This window comes from Chiloscyllium plagiosum, unplaced genomic scaffold, assembly GCF_037043375.1.
Source record: "Chiloscyllium plagiosum isolate Xiang-an unplaced genomic scaffold, Cpla_swu_hap1 HiC_scaffold_17, whole genome shotgun sequence".
NCBI lineage: Eukaryota > Metazoa > Chordata > Chondrichthyes > Orectolobiformes > Hemiscylliidae > Chiloscyllium > Chiloscyllium plagiosum.
The window spans coordinates 39,683,548-39,705,521 of record NW_028270155.1 but is presented as its reverse complement, the minus strand read 5'-3'; the positions used below and the strand labels follow the sequence as shown (position 1 = coordinate 39,705,521).

Below are 21,974 nucleotides of genomic sequence, written 5' to 3'. Positions count from 1 at the left end.
TGAAGTTGAATGAATGAATGTACTGTTACAGTTGGTGGGTCTAGTTGTAGATAATGTTATTAATAGACAAAATGTTAAAAAGAGTACAGACACTTTTGAGATTATCCTGAAAGCTGGAAATTATTTGAATTCAGGAACAAATAAAATTTAACAGAGGAGTTCAGCTTCTCGGAGAATCCTTAAAACATTTTCATTAATTACCTCTGCCGATTAATAGAAAAATCAAGAATATGCAGCTTTGGAATCAATGTTCATAAGAAATGGAATTATTGTTGGAATTCTTGACGAAACTTTGTTAGCTTCCTTACAATCCAAAAAAGTTTTGACTTTGGTGAAAGCTATTCTAATCATGTGGGAAACATAATCTAGAATGATTCAAAGGTAGGTCCTGAGATGGTTATAACAACCCTTCTCAAGAGGGTAACAGAGTCAACTTACTTTAGAAAGTATAGACACTGAAAAGAGACATAGAGTCACAGAGTCCTACAGCACAGAGACAGGGTGGTCTGCTCAAACTGGTCCATGCTGACCAAAATGTCCATCAACACTAACCCCATTTCCCTGCACTTCGCCATATCGTTCTAAACCTTTCCTGTCTATGTATTTGTCCAAATGCCTTTTAAATGTTATTAATGCACCATCCTCAACCACTTCCTCTGGCAGCTCATTTCGTGTGTGTATCACCCTCTGTATAAAAAAGTTGCCCATCAGGTTCTCTTTTAATCTATCCCCTCGAACCTTAAACTGATGCCCTCTAATCCTTAATTCCCCAACACTGGGAGAAAGACTAAGTGCATTCACCATATCCATGCCTATCATGATCTTATACACCTCTGTAAGATCCCACCTTAGTCTCTTATGCTTTAAAGAAAAAAGTCCTAGCTTGTCCAAACTCTCCCTAAAACTCAGACCCTTGAGCCCTGGCACCATCTTGTAAATTTCTTCTGCACTCTTTCTAGTTTAATAACATCCTTCCTACAGTAAGGTGACCAAAACTGAACACAATACTTCAAATGTGGCCTCACCAACAACCGGTACAACTGCAACATAACTTCTCAACTTTGATACTCAATGCCCTGACTGATGAACGCCAGTGTGCAAAAAGTCTTCTTCTGCCTGTGTACTTGTGACTCCACTTTCAGAGAACTTGTACTGATTCAACATTGAGAAATAGCAGATGCTAAGAACCAGTAGAATAACAGACACCAAGCACAGACAATGCCCTGCCATCACAAAGGAATGCCACATTGGCAAAACCGTAGATCACTATCAGGAGATGCCATCCAGAAGTAAGAAGCAGCTCCCAAACAGCAGAAGTACTGGTAGTCGCACACTTAAAATAGGTCTATACAGAGATCATTAACCATCATGAGAAAAGATCTCTGTGTTTGATGAGATACCTGTCCTGGCGAAGATAGCTGAGGTATCCCTAAAGGAACCATCTAGTCCACGCAAGAAGGAAGAGACAGAATTTGGCTCTGTTAGTGGATGCTCTGTTGATTGTATGTTTGATACTGTAGCAAATGTTACTGTCCTTTTCAATTATCATGGTTAGACAAACAGAAGTTACAGACCACAGAGCTAAGACTACCTGGTGCAGGGGGATTAACTGTCAGGAGCATAGGAATGCTGCAGGTTGCACTAGAAGGCAATGCACAAATATTATTTGCAATTAATCAAGTTCACTTTTGAGCCTGCAAGCAGATCTTGACCTCAAATTCATCAGAGAATTGGAGCAGATTGACAACCTCCGAGAGAATAAATCATTATTGACCTACCATTCAAAATGCACCCACTAGAAAACTTGACTTAGTTCCCCAGACACACATCAGAACCCACACAGAAAAAGCATCATCAAATGAGATTAGTTACATTGGTTTAACATTGTCAACAGAGGGGAAGTCACAGACTTCAAAGAACTGGCGGAAATATTCAATCTCCTGTCTTTTAAAACAAAATCATTAATGCTAGTGACAGTTATAGTCATTGTTTTTGACTACAGACATAGCAGTAATTGTGGATGTAGGTTTGCTCACTGAATTGCAGGGTTCGTTTCCTGATGTTTCATCACCCTACTCACGGTATTTTGTAAATGACATGAGAATTCCTAGAAGCATGGCATTCCAAACCGGAACTCTATCAACAAACACATCGAGTTAGACCCCATCTACCACCCCCTGAAAGAAAGGAACAGGAAATAACATCACCACAGTGAGAGTGGGTCAAGTCATTTTGTGATGAAACGTCTGGAAATGAACCCTCCAGCTCAACGAGCAAACCTGCATCCAGAACCTCAATCTGAGCTACAAATCTTCTCAAAACTCACAAAGCAGTAATCTTTAGGTAGCACAGCTGGGAGCCTGAAAAAAATTAATTCACCAATCAAACAACCACTATGAGTGACTGAAGATGTCTGGCCTAATCAAAAACTCTAGAAAAATAAACTGTGTATGACTCCATGGAAGCAGACAATGTCCACACATCCAGAACATGGTTAAGATAAGAAATTGCCCAAGTCTATGCATCCAAGATACTGCAAAAAAGAGATTCTTGATGCTAATTTGAAAATGATGGCCTGGTCCAGAAATTCAGGATGCTACAAGAACAAAGAACTTATTTCAAAAGAGCAGCTAACCTGCTGGAAGAAAATTCAGGTGATTGTGGGTCCTCTAGCTAAGGATACAGACCTAGGGTGTAGATTTGCTCGCTGAGCTGTAGGTTTGATATCCAGACGTTTCATTACCTGGCTAGGTAACATCATCAGTGGCGACCTCCAAGTGAAGCGAAGCTGTTGTCTCCTGCTTTCTATTTATATCTTTCTCCTGGGTGGGGTTCCTGGCGTTTGTGGTGATGTCATTTCCTGTTTGTTTTCTGAGGGGTTGATAGATGGCATCTAGATCTATGTGCTTGTTTATGGCGTTGTGGTTGGAGTGCCAGGTCTCTAGGAATTCTCTGGCATGTCTTTGCTTAGCCTGTCCCAGGATAGATGTGTTGTTCCAGTCGAAATGATGGTTTTTTTCATCCGTGTGTAGGGCTATGAGGGAGAGGGGGTTGTGTATTTTTGTGGCTAGCTGGTGTTCATGTATCCTGGTGGCTAACTTTCTTCCTGTTTGTCCTACGTAGTATTTGTGGCAGTCCTTGCATGGAATTTTATAGATGACGTTGGTCATGCAAGGACTGCCACAAACACTACGTAGGACAAACAGGAAGAAAGTTAGCCACCAGGATACATGAACACCAGCTAGCCACAAAAATACACGACCCCCTCTCCCTCATAGCCCTACACACGGATGAAAAAAAACACCATTTCGACTGGGACAACACATCTATTCTGGGATAGGCTAAGCAAAGACATGCCAGAGAATTCCTAGAGACCTGGCACTCCAACCACAACGCCATAAACAAGCACATAGATCTAGATGCCATCTATCAACCCCTCAGAAAATGAACAGGAAATGACATCACCACAAACCCCAGGAACCCCATCCAGGAGAAAGATATAAATAGAAAGCAGGAGACAACAGCTTCGCTTCACTTGGAGGTCACCACTGATGATGTTACCTAGCCAGGTAATGAAATGTCTGGATATCAAACCTACAGCTCAGCGAGCAAACCTACACCCTAAATCTCAACCTGAGCTACAAACCTTCACAAACTTTGCAAGGATACAGACCAGCAACAACACTTACAAAGAACAACTTCCTTTGTGAAGGGTGCCTAGAGATAAAAAAAATTCTCCAGTTTTGAAATGGTCGACAAATCAGAATTAGGCGGACAGTATTAAACAAGGGACCTACCACTCTAACAAGTCTGAAGACAGTACATTCTGTGAATGCTATAATACATGCTGACTGCCTATTTGTGAGATCTGGGGAGAGATGAAGTAGGGGTCAACGTAATGTAGTTACATAGATGATTATATAATGGCTTACATAACTATGAGGTAAAAAGCTTGGGGAGGTATTGTGTAAACTAATGGCTCTGAAGAAGTTAACACATTGGCTCCACCCATTCTACTAATGATACACACCACAGGTGGAAACAAAGAATTCTAATCCAGATTTCAAGCATTGATGTACCGTAATTTCAATCCAAATCAGGCCAGTCACTTCAGAGGATGTAAACTAGAATGAATTAATGGGTAACCTAAAATTTTTTGAAGAAGTGTTTTCTAATGCTTAATGTTACTTCTTCTGCTAAAATATTGAGAATAAGTTTCCATGTAATGTATAAGATTCAGAATCATTAGGAACATTAAGGGGAATTAATGACCTGGTGGTAAATCACTAGATCGTTAATCTAGAGACCGAGGTAATGTTCTGGCACTTGATTTCAAATCCCGTCCATGGCAGATGGTGGAATTTGAATTCAATAAAAAGCTGGAATTAAAAGTCTAATGATCACCATGAAATCATTGCTATTTGTTGGGAGAAAACAAATCTCGATTATTAATGTCCTTTATGGAAGGCAACTGCCCTCCTTACCTGGTCTGGCCTACATGTGACTGCAGACCCACAACAATGTGGTTGACTTTCAACTGCCCTCTGGGCAATTAGGGATAGGCAATGAATGCTGGCCTAGCCAGTGACACCCACATTTTCTGAATGAATTTATTGACAGTTCAGCGAGAGAAGTTAAATAAGAGTACCACGCTTTAATAGGCACCAAGCTCTTTTCCTGTCCTCAAGTTTTTCTCATGTGCATTTTCTTTGTTCTTTAGATAATTCCCATATTGTTTTCTGGCACCTACCTCTGATGAATAATTGTCTCTATGATCTCTCTTCCAAGTTAGATCATTTTTAATCGCACAAAGTGCTGATTAATGCAGTATCTGCATTCATGGTTTTGTGCACTTCAGCCACCTTTGAACTTGGTTATTTTAAATTGGGAACCATTAACTGAAGGCTAAAATGCAGAAACAAAATATTAAAAATTATAGCTGATACAACTCCTGAAAACAGGGCAATGTTAGAGTGAGATGAGACCAGCGAATACTGCCTCTGATATGATGGTCATGTAGCAACTATTGTTTTACTTTCAGCTTTTGCTCTGGTAGTCTCCTGCACAGCTCTATGAAGCCTGAATAATATACAGAATCAGGCATGCTGCTGATGCAGCTGTTTCCATTTTTTTTGTATTATTAATGTAAATGAAATATGCCATCTGCTACTAAAAGATGATGATGGGATAAACTAAAAAAAGTGAAAAAATAAGCAACATGTGAGTTGTCAGCACTCTGTCAGCTTCCAATGCGAAACAGAAAGATGCACTATTGACAAGATTGACTTTATGTTGCGTTAGCAAAATCAGTGCAGAAAGTTTAATGTCTGTTGTAATTATGGTGCTAATTTGTGTGCATTGTAGATGTAGGAGAGGAAGTGGGAAGGCCTGCAGGAATACAACTGCCTTCTTTACTGAGAGATCGAGCCCCTGGATCAACCACGAGGGATTGTCCTTACTGTGGGAAATCGTTCAGAACATCCCATCATCTGAAAGTTCACCTGCGAATACATACAGGTGCGTGTACTTTCTTGAAATTCCACATAGATAGTACCTAAATGACATTTAGGATATCTGTAATCTTAAATGACATTTAGGATACCTGTTTCTCTTGCAGATAATAGTTTTGCCAAGGATTGACTTTGGTAGGGTCTATATTTAAATGTTTACCAGGTAGTTAATCTATCCATCAAATCTAACATACAGATCACTCTTGTTAGAAAGCACATGATTAAGTTAGTGTAAATAAAAGAATATCACTTGAGGTTAGTTTGTGTGCATATGACATTGGTTAAACTAATATTAATACCAATTTTAGTGAGCATCCTCTCAAGCTAATGGTATTATATTGCTTTGATTTTTGGGGACTCAACTTCAATAAATGAAACAGTCCCACTAATCAATCAGAGATTAAATTTTAATAAATCATGCAGTATTTTGTAACAAATGCAAGTATTTTCTGTTTACATCATCGTGAATTAAGTAAATCGAATACTCGATCAACAAATGAACACAGAAGACTCTGGAAATAATCAGCAAGGCTGGCAGCATCTAGTGAGAGAGGAATAGTGTCCACGTTTCAGGTCAATGATTATCATTCAAAACCAGTCACTAACTTGTCTGTGACACCTGTCACCAGAAAACTTATACTTTCCACACTAAAACATAAATCATGCCAGACTTAATTTCTTTTAAAGCTAAATTTGTTTTTAAGAAGACCTTTTTTTAGATATTCTGTTGTCATTAGTCCATGAGGAACTCCTCGGACTGTAGCTATAATGCAAGCTTTCGATGCAAACCTGTCCATTATTCTTGCAGTCTCTTGCCAGTGATGGCACTGTGTCACCATATGTTTTGCAGCTCTTGAGTATCTGTGCTGTGGAGAAGCTCCAATCTCTGCTTTTTGAATTATCAGGGTATTGACTACAAATAATGCCAAATCAATAAAAAGCGAGGAGAGAATTTATGGTCGAGATCTACTGCTGAGAGCCGAAGAGGGTCCCTGCTGTAGCTGATCATGATGTACACTGCTCATTTGTCATTTTACCCTGGAACATTTGTACCTTCTGATGCTCGTTCCAGCAGGGATTCTACAGCAGAGTTGGAAGGTCAAGTAGTGAAATGCATTTTCAGTCAAATTGAATTTCTTTTCTTATTGTAAACTAAAGAGCCAATCCTTAAAGTTGGTCTTCAATTCATTGAATTACACATAGTTTAAATGGACCTGTCAATTCCAACCAGACACAGACCCCAAAACTGACAAAGCTCACCTCCTCCCCCCCATTATGCTCAGTCTCCTCACACACAATAATGCTCACCTTTCCTCACCTGCACTGCCCAATAATAGTAATGCCTTTGACATGACTGCACAGCAGCCAGAGATTCCAGAAAGTGATTCTGAAGGGTGTGAACAGTGCCTGAAGGTGAGGAGGATTGATGGTGAGCCAGGCAGGAATGAGTACTGTCAGGAGGGGCTAAGGATTGTTGTGAGGGGTTTGAGTACTTTAACAGGAGTGAGCATTGTTGCAAGATGGTTGAGCATTTCACAGCAGTAAGGGTGAAAGAGTGAGTCTTGAGCATTATCGGAGGATGTGGAGCAGTGTTGGGATAGGGATGAATATTATTGTAATTGCTTGGGTGCTGGAAGGCTTTGGCACTTCAGCATATTTACTTAGAATTATGCTCCTAAAGAGGTTTTAGATCTGCTGGGAAAAGATCTAAGTAAATCTGTGTAAAAACCAGGATGTGTAAATGGCAACATTTCTATAGTTATGGCTATCTGATTCCACTGTCATAGTAGTGTCTCAGTAAGCAATCCAGGCAGGTTAAAAACAGCATCTGTAAGTTTGAACTTCCCATGTAAGTATTGCACATCTGTTCCCAGTGTAACTGAGGACTTCCTCAGGGTCCCAAAATGCATCAGAAATATGGGTTGAGTCTTTTGCTCTCCCGTGTCAGAGGATATTTACCATTGTCTCACAAATTAGCCCAGAATTATATCTACAAAGCCTAGTATGGCTATTCATCATTCTTTTACCCATTTCACCTTAAAATTACATTTGGTCATCCAGATCTGATGCTTTGAGAGATTGGCAATAATTAATTCAAAGACTTGTGCAATGTGTAATGTACATATTCTGGTCATATTTACAGACGCCTCTAGTAGGTACAATTTTGTCTCATTTTTATGCTAATATGTATAAAGTTAAGAATAGTATCACGGTCAGCACACATGGTGGGCAGATGGGCCTGTTCCTGTGCTGTACTATTCTATGTTCTGTGTTTTATGTTCATCTGCCAGCATTTTATAATGAAAACATAGATGAATAATATCTATCAAAAGGAAAGCAAGAAAAGGACTTGAATTTATATAGTATCTTCCATGACCTCAGGATACCCCAAACTATTTTATAATCAAAGAGAACTTTTTTGAAATGTAATCACTGTTGTGATGTAAGTTTTGCAATAGCCAATTCAAGGACATTGCCCACAGACAGCAATTAAAAAGGAAAAAAAAGAAGAAAGAAAGAAAGGCTTACTCTTGAAGAATTTAGAAACATAGGAACTAGAGAGCAGTGGTGAGAGTAACAGCCAATGGGAGAACAGGGCCACCAAGCTCACTTTACAACAGGTCTCACTCCAAAAAGTAAATGTTTGTCATTACCTGACAGGATTCTGAGCCTCTGGACATACTAATTTCCATCAGGCCAATGAATCTTACCTTCTGCTTGTGGAACCTGTAAGGTAGGTCTAGCCTCCCGCAAGCTGTAACTTTCTGCTCTGACTGAAAACAACAAATGCTGGAGATAACAGCGGGTCAGGCAGCATCTGTGGAGAGAAAGCAAGCGATGTTTTGAGTCTAGATCTGTAACAAGCAGATTATTTCTACTTATGTTCCAATTGATGCTGTCACTACTTCAGCTGATCATCCTTGTGCACACACCATAAGTGACAGTTACGCTGATCTGATAGATCAGGGCTGTAAAGTGGAAATCAGATACACACATCCCCAGAGCTGTCAAACCAATTTCTCAGTGCAAGCATTTTGAGCAAAGTCTTTCACACAAGCAGCCAACAAAGAAAGCAGCTGTAAGACATCAGTACTTATTGGCATATTTCCCTGTCCTGTCCTCAGTTCCTTAATTGCTGCTGTATTCCTAGCTTGCTTTCATCAGCTCCAGGAAATCCATGGACTCACAGTTAAATTGCAAAATCCATGCTCATTTCAACGTACATGACCAATTAATATATTGAAATTGGCAACCCATTTGTGTTGAAGGGATTTTGGGCATTCATCCTAATGCAGATGTATTGGATCTCCTATCTCATCTCCTGACTCTCCAAAGCCTTTCCCATACTACAATGCACAAGTCAGGTGTCTGATGGAATGCTCTTCAATTGCCTAGATTGCTGCATCTTCAACAACACTCAACAAACTCCAATATAAAGAAGATCACCTGGTTAGCACCTCATATTAGATTAGATTACTTACAGTAAGTAAGTAACTTACAGCATGGAAACAGGCCCTTCAACCCAACAAGTCCACTCCGACGCCCCGAAGATCCATTTCCCTCTGACTAATGCACCGAATACTACGGACAATTTAGCATGGCCAATTCACTTAACCTGCACATTTTTGGACTGTGGGAGGAAACCGGAGCAAACCCACGCAGACACAGGGAGAACGTGCAAACTCCACACAGACAGTTGCCTGAGGCAGGAATTGAACCCAGGTCTCTGGCGCTGTGAGGCAGCAGTGCTAACCACGGTGCCACCGTGCCTGATATATGATCTTTAACATTAATTCTCTTAATTAACAATGGTGTCTAGTAACTACTAGATTCTTTGCAACATCTCACCAAACTGCATCTTCCATATCTTCAAATTCTATCACCCAGACGGAGAATGGCAGCAGGTGCATGGGAACACCATCACCCGCAAGTTCCCTCAAAGCCATATACCATCCTGGCTTGGAAATATAGCACTGTGCCTTAACTGTCACAGGGTCAAAACGTGGAACTCAACTGCACTGTAGATGTATCTACATGGATTGCAGTAGATCAAGAATGCAGTTCATCATCACCTTATCAAGGGCAATTATGGATGGACAGTAGATGCTGACTCAGCTCAAGATGCCCACATGCCATATACAAGCAGAAAAAAAATGCACAAGTCAGTGAGTTAGAGTCAGCTTTATAACACATCGTGAATTTTGTCAGTCTTAACCCTCTCCTGCTTCCATGCTCTTCCGCTTTAAAATTCAGCCCAATAAAGGATGTGTGAGTGAGTCATGAAAAGACTGTTCAATATCCTAAGAGGATATTTTCAATTAGTGTAGAGAATCTTCAGGTTCATGGGGGTAGGGGCTCAGGACAGAGGGGTCAGAAGTAAGGGTAGCAAGGCTGCCCTTTCAGAACTATAACTAACCTCCCCTCCCCTTCATGGAAACAGACTTCCCGGAGCCATGTTTTTCAATCAGGTAGAGTGTCTGATCTAGTTCTGAACTAGAAGGTCTCTGACAAATGAGACTGGATGGGAGGCATGGGAAAGCTGTTTGTGTCCCATTTAATCCCTGAGTCACTATTAAATCATATTGGGCTCATGAATAATGGCTGCCAGTTAGCTCAATATTGGCTTATTTGACAACCCAATGCTGACATCCAGGAATCCTATTCAAACCCCTTCTATCCTATATAATGGGAGATGGGGGAGTTCAGCCACTGCTGAACGACTGACCCATCATTGAGCCTCTCCCATCCTTAAGTTGGCCAGCCGCCATGTGTCCCTCTATGATGGGCTGCATTGAACTGAGATTTATGGGCAAGATTATACACTCCTTGAGGACGATGAGGAAGGTGACAGGAAGTACAAATAATTGGATGGGTTGACATGGAGAGATAATTGCCCACTCCTGCCTTTTTGCCACTTTGGCAATCAAATATTGGGTGAGAAGTCTATGGCTGACCTTCTTGACTAGCCAGTGATTAAGGCCCTTAAGGTTAATTGGTCTTCAATTTGTCACCATCCTACTTCCTGACTGCCCAGCAGGTAAGAAATTTGGCTGATTTCCACACTGAGAAAAACAGGGTGGTCTGCCCAACAGATGGGGTGGGTGGTTTCATTGGCCTCAACCTGGGGTCAGAGATGAGCATAAGGGCATCAGCACTGAAGGCCAACCTCTTGCCCTTGTTTCTGACCTGCCTGAACCTCTTCTCCCTGTAATCTGGAAGAAAGACACTCACCTTCTTGCTGTTTCAGCCGCTAAAGCCTGTAGGACCCAGAAGCTGCCAGACTTTGAATGACTTCTGGTGGGACAAAACTTTATAACTAAGGCTCACGATTCACTGAGAAACTTACCAGTCAGAGTGGCTGGTTGGAGCTTGTTCTTGTGAGCTTTTGTTGATGGAGATAGGGAGCCAGCCAGTCGCCCTCAGAGGGTGGAGCACAAATCTCAGCCTGTAACGTTTTGTCAGGAATAGGTCAGTTTTAGGCACTACCTACTTTGCTAAACGCCATTGCTAGTTCCATTATAACCTGAAGCCATCCTCAGCCAACATCATTATTATTTATTTTTGAATATCCTTTCTTGCGAATGGCCAGTGTCATCTTCTTGGAGCAGGATCCCAGCCGTGTCAAATGATGATAACTGAGAGACTGATTTTTATTATAGGGCCAGATGTCCTTCCATTAGTGTTCTGCTGCTGCTGCTATTAATTTTTTCAGGCATTAAACACTTCGAATTTTGCAGATGGCAAATTTAAATATTTAAATAAAGGCCTTAGTGCTCTAATTGTAAAAATGTTGAGAGACCATAGATTACCTCAACAAGTGCTGATGCTGTATATCTACATGTAGGAATATAGATCTCAACATTATAAAATGAATTTTGCTCCAAAATTTTCTCCTCCTATCTGCATTGGCAAAGGAACCATGACTGTGGACTTCGTAATGTTTGCCAGCAATTCCACACAGTGCTGGCACATTTGCTGCCAGATAAAATAGCAAAATCAGCTAGTGTGCAAGCCAAGAAAAAGTGACATTTGCCCAAAGAGAATAAGCTTAGTTCAAATGGCAGAGAAAGCTGGGATTTGAACTGTGTCTCTTTATACGACCCCAATGCTTTGGTCATATATCTAGAGCTGCTAAGTTTTGAAATATGGCATTTTGCACACATTGTGAAGAAGTCAACTGTAGTTGCAAATAAATTCCCACCAGCCTAGAAATGTTGCCTGCTGTCCTATAATGTGTAATCTGGTATCTTGCAATCAACCTCACATTTTGTTTGTGCCATTAATTGTGTTATTAAATAAATAAAATCTTATACAATACTTTATGAATGATATCTGCATTTTATTAGAAGATTGACAAAAACTTCAACGAAATAATATCCTATAATCTAATGTTGATAATGTATGCTAACAAATACCAAAGTGTGCCAACCCATATTCGTTGTTCAAGTCATTTTTAAATTAATCATTTTAAAAAAAATGATTAATGCATCTGCTAAAATAGTGGTCAAAGGAATGTATTAATGTCATTGAAAGCTAATTATAGGCCGCTACAATTTACTTAACAATACTTGCAGGGAAAAAAATGTTTAGAAACAATTGCCAAATAAACCACACTATTGAGTCAACAGTGACATAAATGAATTTAAAAAGCTGATGAAGGAATTGAAATTTTGACCCCTGCATGTGTGTATGTTATATGTGAGGTAGGAGCTCTCATGTTCACTCTATCTAGTTCTTTCTCTATCTATCTGTCTCTACCTGTATTGTTAATTACCCTGGTTTTAGTTCAGCACCAGAAAGTGTTGTGTGGAATGGAGCAGTTCTGAGATCAATTTTAATTTGCCAAAAGGGAAGAAAAATGAACTGAGGAGATACTTTAATATTAATTGCAGCAAGAAAGTAGTTCATGGTGTGCTGTTCTGTTCTACTGGATGTGACTTGGGGCCTTAGAAAACAGTATTTTAGTATATTTGTAATGCTGGTCGGCAAGGTAGTTACTGGTGGTGAAGGAGTATTTTATGAAGAGGGTTAAAGAGTTCATGTGAAATGATTAAGTAACCATGAGGAGTGAACAGAACAATGGAATTAGTTTAATGCATAGTCAATTTTATGTGGTGGACTGTTAAATTTTTTAAAAATGTAGTTTTATGAAACTTGCTCTTAAGTGGGCTCTCATTACATTAGCTCTATTCACAAAATAATTAATGTAGAAATTTTAAAGCCTTCCTCATTCTTTAAGATGGTATGCTTTGTGTTTCATGAACAATTTCTTTTCACTTTGTTTTATCTTTCACCAAACAGTCATCAGAGAGTAACTGGTAATTTGCTGGGTCTGGGACTTTACTGTGAAAACGTTGGCAGTCACATTTGTTTATAAAACAGCAGTGCCTACACTTCCATTTCAACCTGCAAAGCACTTGGGGATGGGAAAGACACATGATGTTGGCACAGGATGTTTCACCTACAAAACAGCAGCCTCGGCACTCAAAAAATAACTTATTATGTGAAACATCTTCTGTTGTTTTGAAACAATAAAGCACCTCTGCATATCAATAGAAATGTTATTATTAATGCATGAGACCTGACAGGTGTTGTCAGCAGGTTATTTGCCCATGTAGCATGATAGCTAGTCCTGATACCAAACTCACCTAATTTACACATCTCCTATCAGAGCTCACTGAACAGCAGTCAGAAGCAAGACTCATTGTTACTTACCTTGACATTGGGTGCTAAAGCATTTCCACTACAATCTGGCTGACATCACATAATCCAGCCTAGACTAGGTTTTTCTGATCTGTGCAGTGTGTCAATTCAGTGGATGAACTCATCCAATTATTCTTGATTCTAAATCTTAAATTTGTCTTCAATTTTCACAGAATCTCTTTTTCCATTTTGTTTTTCATTTTGGTAAAATTGCTATTTTGACTCATCTTTGGAGCAGACATCAGCCTCAGTCCTCCTCCAGCTCATGACTGAAGGACTGGAATATTGTCATGGAATTCACCTAGAATCCTTGTAAGAAAAAACTGCAGAGATAGCAGTTTCAATATAATAGTGGATGCAAACTTGGACTGAAAATGTATTAATCCTTTAAGATTTTCTGTAAAAATGGAAGTATGGTAGGGGTCTGAGAGTGTGGATTTTCCTATAACCACTCCAGATATCATTCCATGGTAAGCTGATCAGTTTGGATTAAGTGAGCAGTTGAAACTTATTCTCAGCAGGGACAAGCTAGATGGAGGGACAGGCAGCTTTGGCAACTGAAATCTCTAATAATCTGTCTGAACAGCAGGTATTCTGCTTCTGCTGCTGAGCTGTGTCGATACAGCATTGATCCATGTTCCAACTTATAGTTATATTAAAATTGTCATCTATTACTGACATTTATCTGATGGTGATGGAGTTCATCCGGCAGTTATGTAAAATTCATCTGCTATTAATTTGCAATGATTTTTGTCCTGTTGACTTAATAGCAGAATTAAGTGAGACTTGTCTTAGCTGAAGTTTCAAATTATTGCGAACTGAGATGCATGCAATCGCATGTCAGAATAAACTTAGATTTAGAAACAAATCTCCCCTTACTAGTTAACGTGTTCCATCCTACTATTAGCAACTGGCTCCCTGCACTGCACCATCTGGTACTTTCTACTCTGAGAGATCTCCATCACTTTTCACAGCCCTTATAAAATCCCTTACCAAAAACAGAACAAGATTAAATTAAAAACGATTTGTGAATCTGCTGAAAATGTTTTACACAAGGCCAAGCACATTTAAATACACTTTTATAAATAAAATTGTGTAACAGCCTGGCATTACATCAAGGGCACATCCACTAATATCATCTATTGTATCCGTTGCTCCCGATGCGGTCTCCTCTACATTGGGGAGACTGGGCGCCTCCTAGCAGAGCGCTTTAGGGAACATCTCCAAGACACCCGCACCAATCAACCAAATCGCCCAGTGGCTCAACATTTCAACTCCCCCTCCCACTCTGCCGAGGATATGGAGGTGCTGGGCCTCCTCCACCGCCGCTCCCTCACCACCAGACGCCTGGAGGAAGAACGCCTCATCTTCCACCTCGGAACACTTCAACCCCAGGGCATCAATGTGGATTTCAACAGTTTCCTCATTTCCCCTTCCCCCACCTCATCCTAGCTTCTAACCTCCAGCAACTTGATCCCCTGACCTGTACGGACTTGTCCGACCTGCCCAGCTCCTTTTCCACCTATCCACTCCACCCTCTCCTCCCTGACCTATCACCTTCATCTCCTTCACTGACCTATTGTACTCTATGCCACTCTCTCCCCACCCCCACCCTCCTCTAGCTTATCTCTCCACGCTTCAGGCTCTCTGCCTTTATTCCTGATGAAGGGCTTTTGCCCGAAACGTCGATTTTGCCTGTCTTCGGATGCTGCCTGAATTGCTGTGCTCTTCCAGCACCACTGATCCAGAATCTGGTTTCCAGCATCTGCAGTCATTGTTTTTACCTCTATTACATCAAGGGCAGTTCCAATCAATTTATCCATTGGAATTGGATGCTGAGCCTGAATTAAGTTACTGCAGCATACACAAAGCTGATAATTTTATAATATTATTAAACTTGAAAGAGAGCAAACAGTATTTACAAGGATATTGTTGGGATTGGAGGGTTTGAGCTATCAGTAGACGCTGAATAGGTTGGTGCTATTTTCACTGGACCGTCAGAGGCTCAGGGGTGACCTTATAGAAGTTTATAAAATCATGAGGGCATAGATAGGGTGAAAGGGTGCAAGAGTCCAAAGGTAGAGGGCATAGGTTTAAGATGAGAAGGGCAAGATTTAAAAGGGACCGGAGGGCAATATTTTCCAGCAAAGGGTTGGGTGTGTATGGAATGAGCTGCCAGACAAGGTAGTGGAAGCAGATACAATGACAACATTTGAATGTCATCTGCATGGGTACATGAATAGGAAGGGTTTAGAGGGATATTGGCCAAATGCTGAGAACTGGGACTAGATTAATTTAGAATATCTGCTCATCATGGACAAGTTGGACCAAAGGGTCTGTTTCTGTTATGTACAACTCTATGACTCTGCAATACAATACAATTTTTGAAAAAAACCCAGAAAAGTTTGAATGTGCCACTTGTTCTGTCTCCGTAATTCAAAAGAAAGATTTGAAATTAAAATATTGACAGAGATCGTATCTTAATATTTTAAATAGCTTACCTGATTTGTCTTCCTTTATTAATTTGTTGTGTTTACTAGTCTCTAATGATAACTGTGATCCATCGCCACCATTTCTACCTGGATAAATCAATGCTGATTTGAAGTGAGCATGAATCACTACTAATTTTCTCGTCCAAATACTTTATTTTGACACTGAAGAGCTTGTTTTCTGGTAAAACATAAGCAGTGTCTGAGGTTAAAATGCAAATAAGATTAGTCAATGTGCAGAGAGGTGAATTTGTTTCTTCAGGAACCCTAACTGCTATTAGTGTTGGAATCACAGGTTTATCAGCTAGCTCACACGTTGGTCCTCATTTCTTCCTTGCTAATCCTAGATCCAGAAAAGCTATTAGAAGTATAAAATAAAAGTAGTAAATGCTGGAGAAACTCAGCAAATCTGGTGGTATATGTGAAGAGAGAAACAGAATTCACATATTGAGTCCAATGTGACTTTTTTTCCAAACACTAAAGGACTTTGGAAGGTTATTCAGTAACTGTTTTACATTTCAACAAAACAAAAGCAGCTTTCCTTTTTTTGGAATCGTACACAGCTGCTTCTGGCATCTATTAAAGGCAAGTTTGAAGAAGAATAGTCAGGGTAGTAGAATAACCTCAACATCTTTGGGTGAGGAAGATTCGATATTAACAAGTTTCCCTGGAGTAACCAGTGACTATTGCAAAGGCCACTGTAAATATGTGTGAGGGAATTGAAGTAAGGTCTCACACCATCTATGGAGTCAAATTTTGGCTGTATCTTCCCATATTTTGACTAAGTGTCAATTTTGGGCTGTTTCATGGAGAGGTTCCCTTTTTCTCACACAACCATCTGCTGTTCACGTCACGAATTATGCAGTGGTCTCCACGATACCCTTTTTGTTGAGTTGTGCACTTGCAGATGCAAAATGTTTGCTGCTGTTGGGCTCTTCCAGTCTAAATGATGTGGGTGCCATGTTTAAACTGCTGCAATGGACTACTTCAAGTCAGGATCGGAAGTGTTTTGCAATAAAGTTAGCACACACCATTGCTGATGGGGACTTGGAGGCCCTTGTGAATGAGTTGATGTAGAGGAGAGATCCAGCCCCTCAGGATATCAGATCCTCCAGTACCTCTGAAGAACTAGGCAAACATCCCTCAGAGGATACACTGGCAAGACTTTCTACTGTATCCTCTACCATTTTGGATACTTACACTTTGCTGGATACTTAATCCAGACCAGACTCAGTAGCACAATCCAATGAAGATTGGTACATTCATAGCTAGCCAAGGAGAACTGCCATGAAAAAAAAACATTTTATTCTGTCAGTGTGAAAGTCTTGCTCAATGGCATAGGGCTTTGGCAAATCCACACTGAGAATACAGTGCACACTGTTGGACTCTTAAAAAAGAACATAATTTCTCTAGAGAGGCTGTATTTAAGTTTTTGTGGATGGATTCTGTGGATGCGGGAGCCATGCTATGAAAATAGAATGAATCGAATGTGCCCCAAAATTTTGTTTAAAAGAGTAGGAGAAAATCTTTTGAAATGTCTGGATGGCTCAAGGAAGTAAGGAATCTTGAAGCTAATGAGCTGTTTCTTAAAGCTGCAAAATCTAAAACTTGAAGTCAAGTCTCAGGACTAGGAGTCAACCATTTAGGACTGAGATGAGGAGAAATACCTTCTCTTAAAAGAATTGTGAATCTTTGGATACCTCCATCCCAGAAAGCAGGGGATGTTCAGATATTGAATATATTTGGGACTGAGATGACAGAAACTAAGGGATACAAAGGATATGGGGATTGTGCAGAAACGTGAAGCTGTGGTAGAAGATCAGCCATATTTCTATTATATGGGGTAGTAGAATCAAGAGATTTCATAGTTTATTCTTTCTCTTACTTCGTATATTCTTATGTACATAGAAACAAAGAAAATATGATCAGGAATAGACCATTCCACCCTTCAGGCCTCCTCCAGCATCTGATATGATCACAGCCGACTGTCCAACTTAGTGCCCTGTTTCCACTTTCTCCACATACCCTTTATTCTTTTTAGCCATAAGAACTTAAGTTTTTTCCTTTCTGAAAACATTCTATGTTTTGATCTCAACAGTTGTCTGTGACAGAAAATTCTACAGCTTCGTCATTCCAGATAAAGAAATTTCTCATCATTTCACCTTTACCCTTAGACTGTGTTCTGGACTCCTGGTCATTGGGAACATGGTTCCTATGTATACCCTGTCTGGTCCTATTGGAATTTGATATAGGTCTCACAAGTCCAGGGACACAAGTACAATTCCAGCCTTGGCTGGCTGCCTGTGTGCACATTCTCCCTGTGTCTGCTCTGGTTTCCTTCGAGCACTCTGGTTTCCTGCCACAGTCAAAATATGTGCAGCTTAAATGGAATGGCCAGGCTAAATTGGCTGTAGTGTGCAGGGATGTGTAGGCTAGTTTGATTAGCTCTGGTAATTGCAGGGTTGCGGGAAAAAGGTAAGGGTCTGGGTAGGATTCCCTTCTGAGTGTCAGTGTGGGCTAAATGGCTTCTTTCCATACTGTAGGGATTCTATGATCTTATGACTCATTGAATTTCAGCTTTTGACATTGCCTCCACCAGCAGTCTCCTGAGGACCAATGTAGTGATCATTTTATGAACTGCGGGGAAATGATAGTCCTAGATTTAGTTTTAGGGAATAGATCCGGATAGATGAAGGATCATCAATGGAAGGGCACTTTAGTGATAGTGATCATAATGCAGTAAGGTTTAGAATAATTGTGGAAAAAGACAAAAGTAGAAACTTTAAACTTGAGAAATGCCAACTTCATTTAGCTGAGATAGAACTTGGGCAGCACGGTGGCACAGTGGTTAGCACTGCTGCCTCACAGCGCCTGAGACCCGGGTTCAATTCCCGCCTCAGGCGACTGACTGTGTGGAGTTTGCACATTCTCCCCGTGTCTGCGTGGGTTTCCTCCGGGTGCTCCGGTTTCCTCTCACAGTCCAAAGATGTGCAAGTCAGGTGAATTGGCCATGCTAAACTGCCCGTAGTGTTAGGTAAGGGGTAGATGTAGGGGTATGGGTGGGTTGCGCTTCGGCGGGGCAGTGTGGACTTGTTGGGCCGAAGGGCCTGTTTCCACACTGTATGTAATCTAATCTAATCTAAGTATGTAATCTAATCTAAAACTTGCCAAAACTGGACAGGAAATAGTTATTTGAATACCAAAACAGGATCGGCAGTGGGAGGCAATTAAGGAGGAAATAGAGAGGGTTTAGTGACATTCCCAAAAAAGACAAAGAGTGAGACCTCCAAATCTACACCCCTTGAATTTCGAGAATACAAGATAGGATAAGGCCAGAAAGAACACCCTATGTCAGATATCAAAAACTCAATGTTGCTGAAAGCCTAGAGCAAAGTGCACAAGTGAAAATAAAATGCCAAGTTAAAACAACGAAAAGGCATTAAAAAGTTTTGACAAGTGAAATTAGGGAATCTCCAAAGATGGTCTGTAAATACATAAAGAGCAAGTTAATGAGTAAGGAAAGGGTAGAATCTAATGACACCAAATAGGAACCAGTGCTTTATTGCACTAAATGCAGGATCATTCTTAATGAATAGTTCTAATCTTTAACAGAAGAGAGGGACAAATGGATATTGCCTTTAGAGACATTAATACAAAGTACTGGATGGGATATACATAGCAACAGAAAAATATGAGGGAATTTTAAAATAAATAAAGTCAAACCTGAATGAAATGTATCCCAGGCTGTTCAGAAAATCACTGGAGGAAGAATTAGCTATCATATTATAATCCAGTCTGGCTACAGACATGAAATTGAAGGACTGCTAACATTATATTGGTGGTTAAAAAGAAAGGAAGGGTTAGATCAAATAATTACAGACTAACCACCCTAACTTCAGAGAGAAGCAAATTGCAAAAGACATTCTGTGGGACATTATACAAAGTCATTTAGAAAGACATAGGTTATTCATGAACACTCAATGTAAACTTTTTTTAAGAAATATGGTGAAACTTTCTATCCAGATGAACAAGATTGGTGGTAGCAAAAAATATGACAACTGCCATCTCAACTTGGAATAAAACCCATATCTTTTTTCTAAGTTCTTGGTGTCGAAGCGAGACTCGCTGGGCAGTGAGCAATTGCCTATTATAGGGATTATTGCTTGTTTAATGACCTTTAGTTCAGTTCTGGTCTCCCTACTATAGGAAAGATGTTTTTAAACTTGAAAGGGTTCAGAAAGGCTTTACAAAAATGTTGTTGGGATTGGAGGGTTTGGGCTAAAGGGAGAGGCTGAATAGGCTGGGGCTGTTTTCCCTGGTGCATCAGAGACTGAGGGGTGACGCGTAGAGGTTTGTAAAATCATGAGGGGCATAGATAGCGTGAAAGGGTGGGGGAGTCCAAAACTAGAAGACATAGGATTCCAGTGAGAGGGAAAATATTTAGAAGGGACCTGAGACGCAATGTTTCCCATAGGTGATGGGCTCTGAGTAGATCAAGCTGCCAGAGAAGGTGGTGAAGGGGGATACAAATACAGCATATTAAAGACATCTGGATGGGTATATGAATAGAAAGGGTTTAGAGGGATATGGGCAAAATGCTGGCAAATGGGACTAGATTAATTTAGGATATCTGGTCAGTGTGGACAAGTTGAACCAAAGAGTCTGTTTCAGTGCTGTATAACTCTATGCAGATCTCACCTAAGTAAAGGGTAAAGTAGCAGAGATTGAGTAAATATAAAACCTAAACAGAATGTTTGTGGTAACTGTGTGGACAGTGAAGAAGATCATTGGCTTTCTTTCTGTATTGCTGTGCATTACTCCAGACAACTTAACCTGCACTGACCCAGAAGGCAACTTAAACATGCTGGCATGGTCCGGCGTCATGGCCTCCATTGCCAATTTTTGGTAAGAGGACATTTGACCTTTGCACCAACCCATCCACCAGGACCACCAGGTCACTGTCCACAAAGCAAGGTACCAAGTGTCCCTTTTCTGGGGCAAATGTAAGAAACCATGCAGGGCAGCTTTGGACTAGTAGTGCTTCTCTAACTGCACATAGTCATTTAAAGATGACACCAGTGCTAGCCCCCCAGTTCACTACAGGTTGCATCAGCAGTGGCTAGTTGTTCCAACACAGTAAGTAATAGAATGGAACAATAATTAAATGATATAGGTGCTGTGGGGGCAGGGTAGGTTGATAATAGGAAGTCTAATAGAAAGAATAGGCAGGGTCAAGTTAATGGACATGGCAGGTCTGACAGTCTGAAGTGTATTAATTTTAACACAAGGAATACAGCAGATAAGCTTGTAGCCTGGATTAGTATGTGGGACCACAATGTGATAACCATTACAAAACTTGGTCAAGAGAAGGGCAAGATTGGCAGCTCAATGTTCCAGGGTTTAGATATTTCAGGTGAGATACAAAAAGATGTAAAAAGGGTAGGGTTTGGATTACTGATTAAGGAGAATGTCACAGCTGTACAGAGAGAGAACATCTTGGAGGGTAAGTCCACATCTGACATGTGGGAATCATGAGTTCAGGACCAGTATGTAAGGTTAAAAGGTGGGGATGGCAAGATATGGGAATCTTGGATGACAAGAGATATTGAAGGTTTGATCAAAAAGGAAAAAAGAAACATATGTAAGGTTTAGGAAACTAAGATCAAACAGGGCTATTGAGGTATGTAAAGGGAGCAGAAAAGAACTTAAACAAGAAATAAGGACAGCCAGAATGAGCCATGAAATGCCCTTGACAAGTGAGATTAAAGTGAATCCCAAGGCATTTCATTATATATATTAGAAAGTGTAAGCAGTGAACCTTGCATCATTAACAGGGAAATTATTGGAGAAGAGCCTTACAGACAGGATTGGTTCATATTTGGAGAAGAATGGACTTATTAAGTATAGTCAGCATGGCTTTATGCAGGAAGGTCTTTCCTCACAAACTTGATTGAGTTTTTGAGGAAATGACAAAGGTGATTGATGAGGGCAGGGCAGTGGATGTTGTCTACATGGACTTTATTAAAGCATTTGACGGATTCCTTCATGGTAGGCTGGTCCAAAAAACTAAGTCGCAAGGGATCAATGTTAAGTTGGCAAATTGGATAGAAAATTGGCTTGGTGAGAGGGTGGTTGCATTTGGGGTGTTTTCTGACCAGAAGTCTGTATCCGGTGGTGTTCCATAAGGTCCTGAGACCTCTGTTGTTTATAATGACTATAACTGACTTAGACAAAAATGTAGATGGTTCAATTAATACGTTTGCAGATGACA

The 21,974-nt window shown here is 40.4% G+C and overlaps 1 protein-coding gene across 11 annotated transcripts in view; it reads left to right on the top strand.

The window, feature by feature from the left end:
- znf536 (zinc finger protein 536) overlaps positions 1–21,974 on the top strand; it is a 587,086-nt gene that overhangs the window by 414,573 nt on the left and 150,539 nt on the right. For 10 of the 11 annotated variants that reach the window (XM_043706851.2, XM_087995855.1, XM_087995856.1 and 7 more), the window contains one exon: positions 5,365–5,517. The exons of the other annotated variant lie outside the window; for it this stretch is intronic. In XM_043706851.2, coding sequence (XP_043562786.1) covers positions 5,365–5,517 — 153 coding nt within the window. The remainder of the gene's footprint in view (positions 1–5,364; positions 5,518–21,974) is intronic. 11 annotated transcript variants of the gene reach the window in all.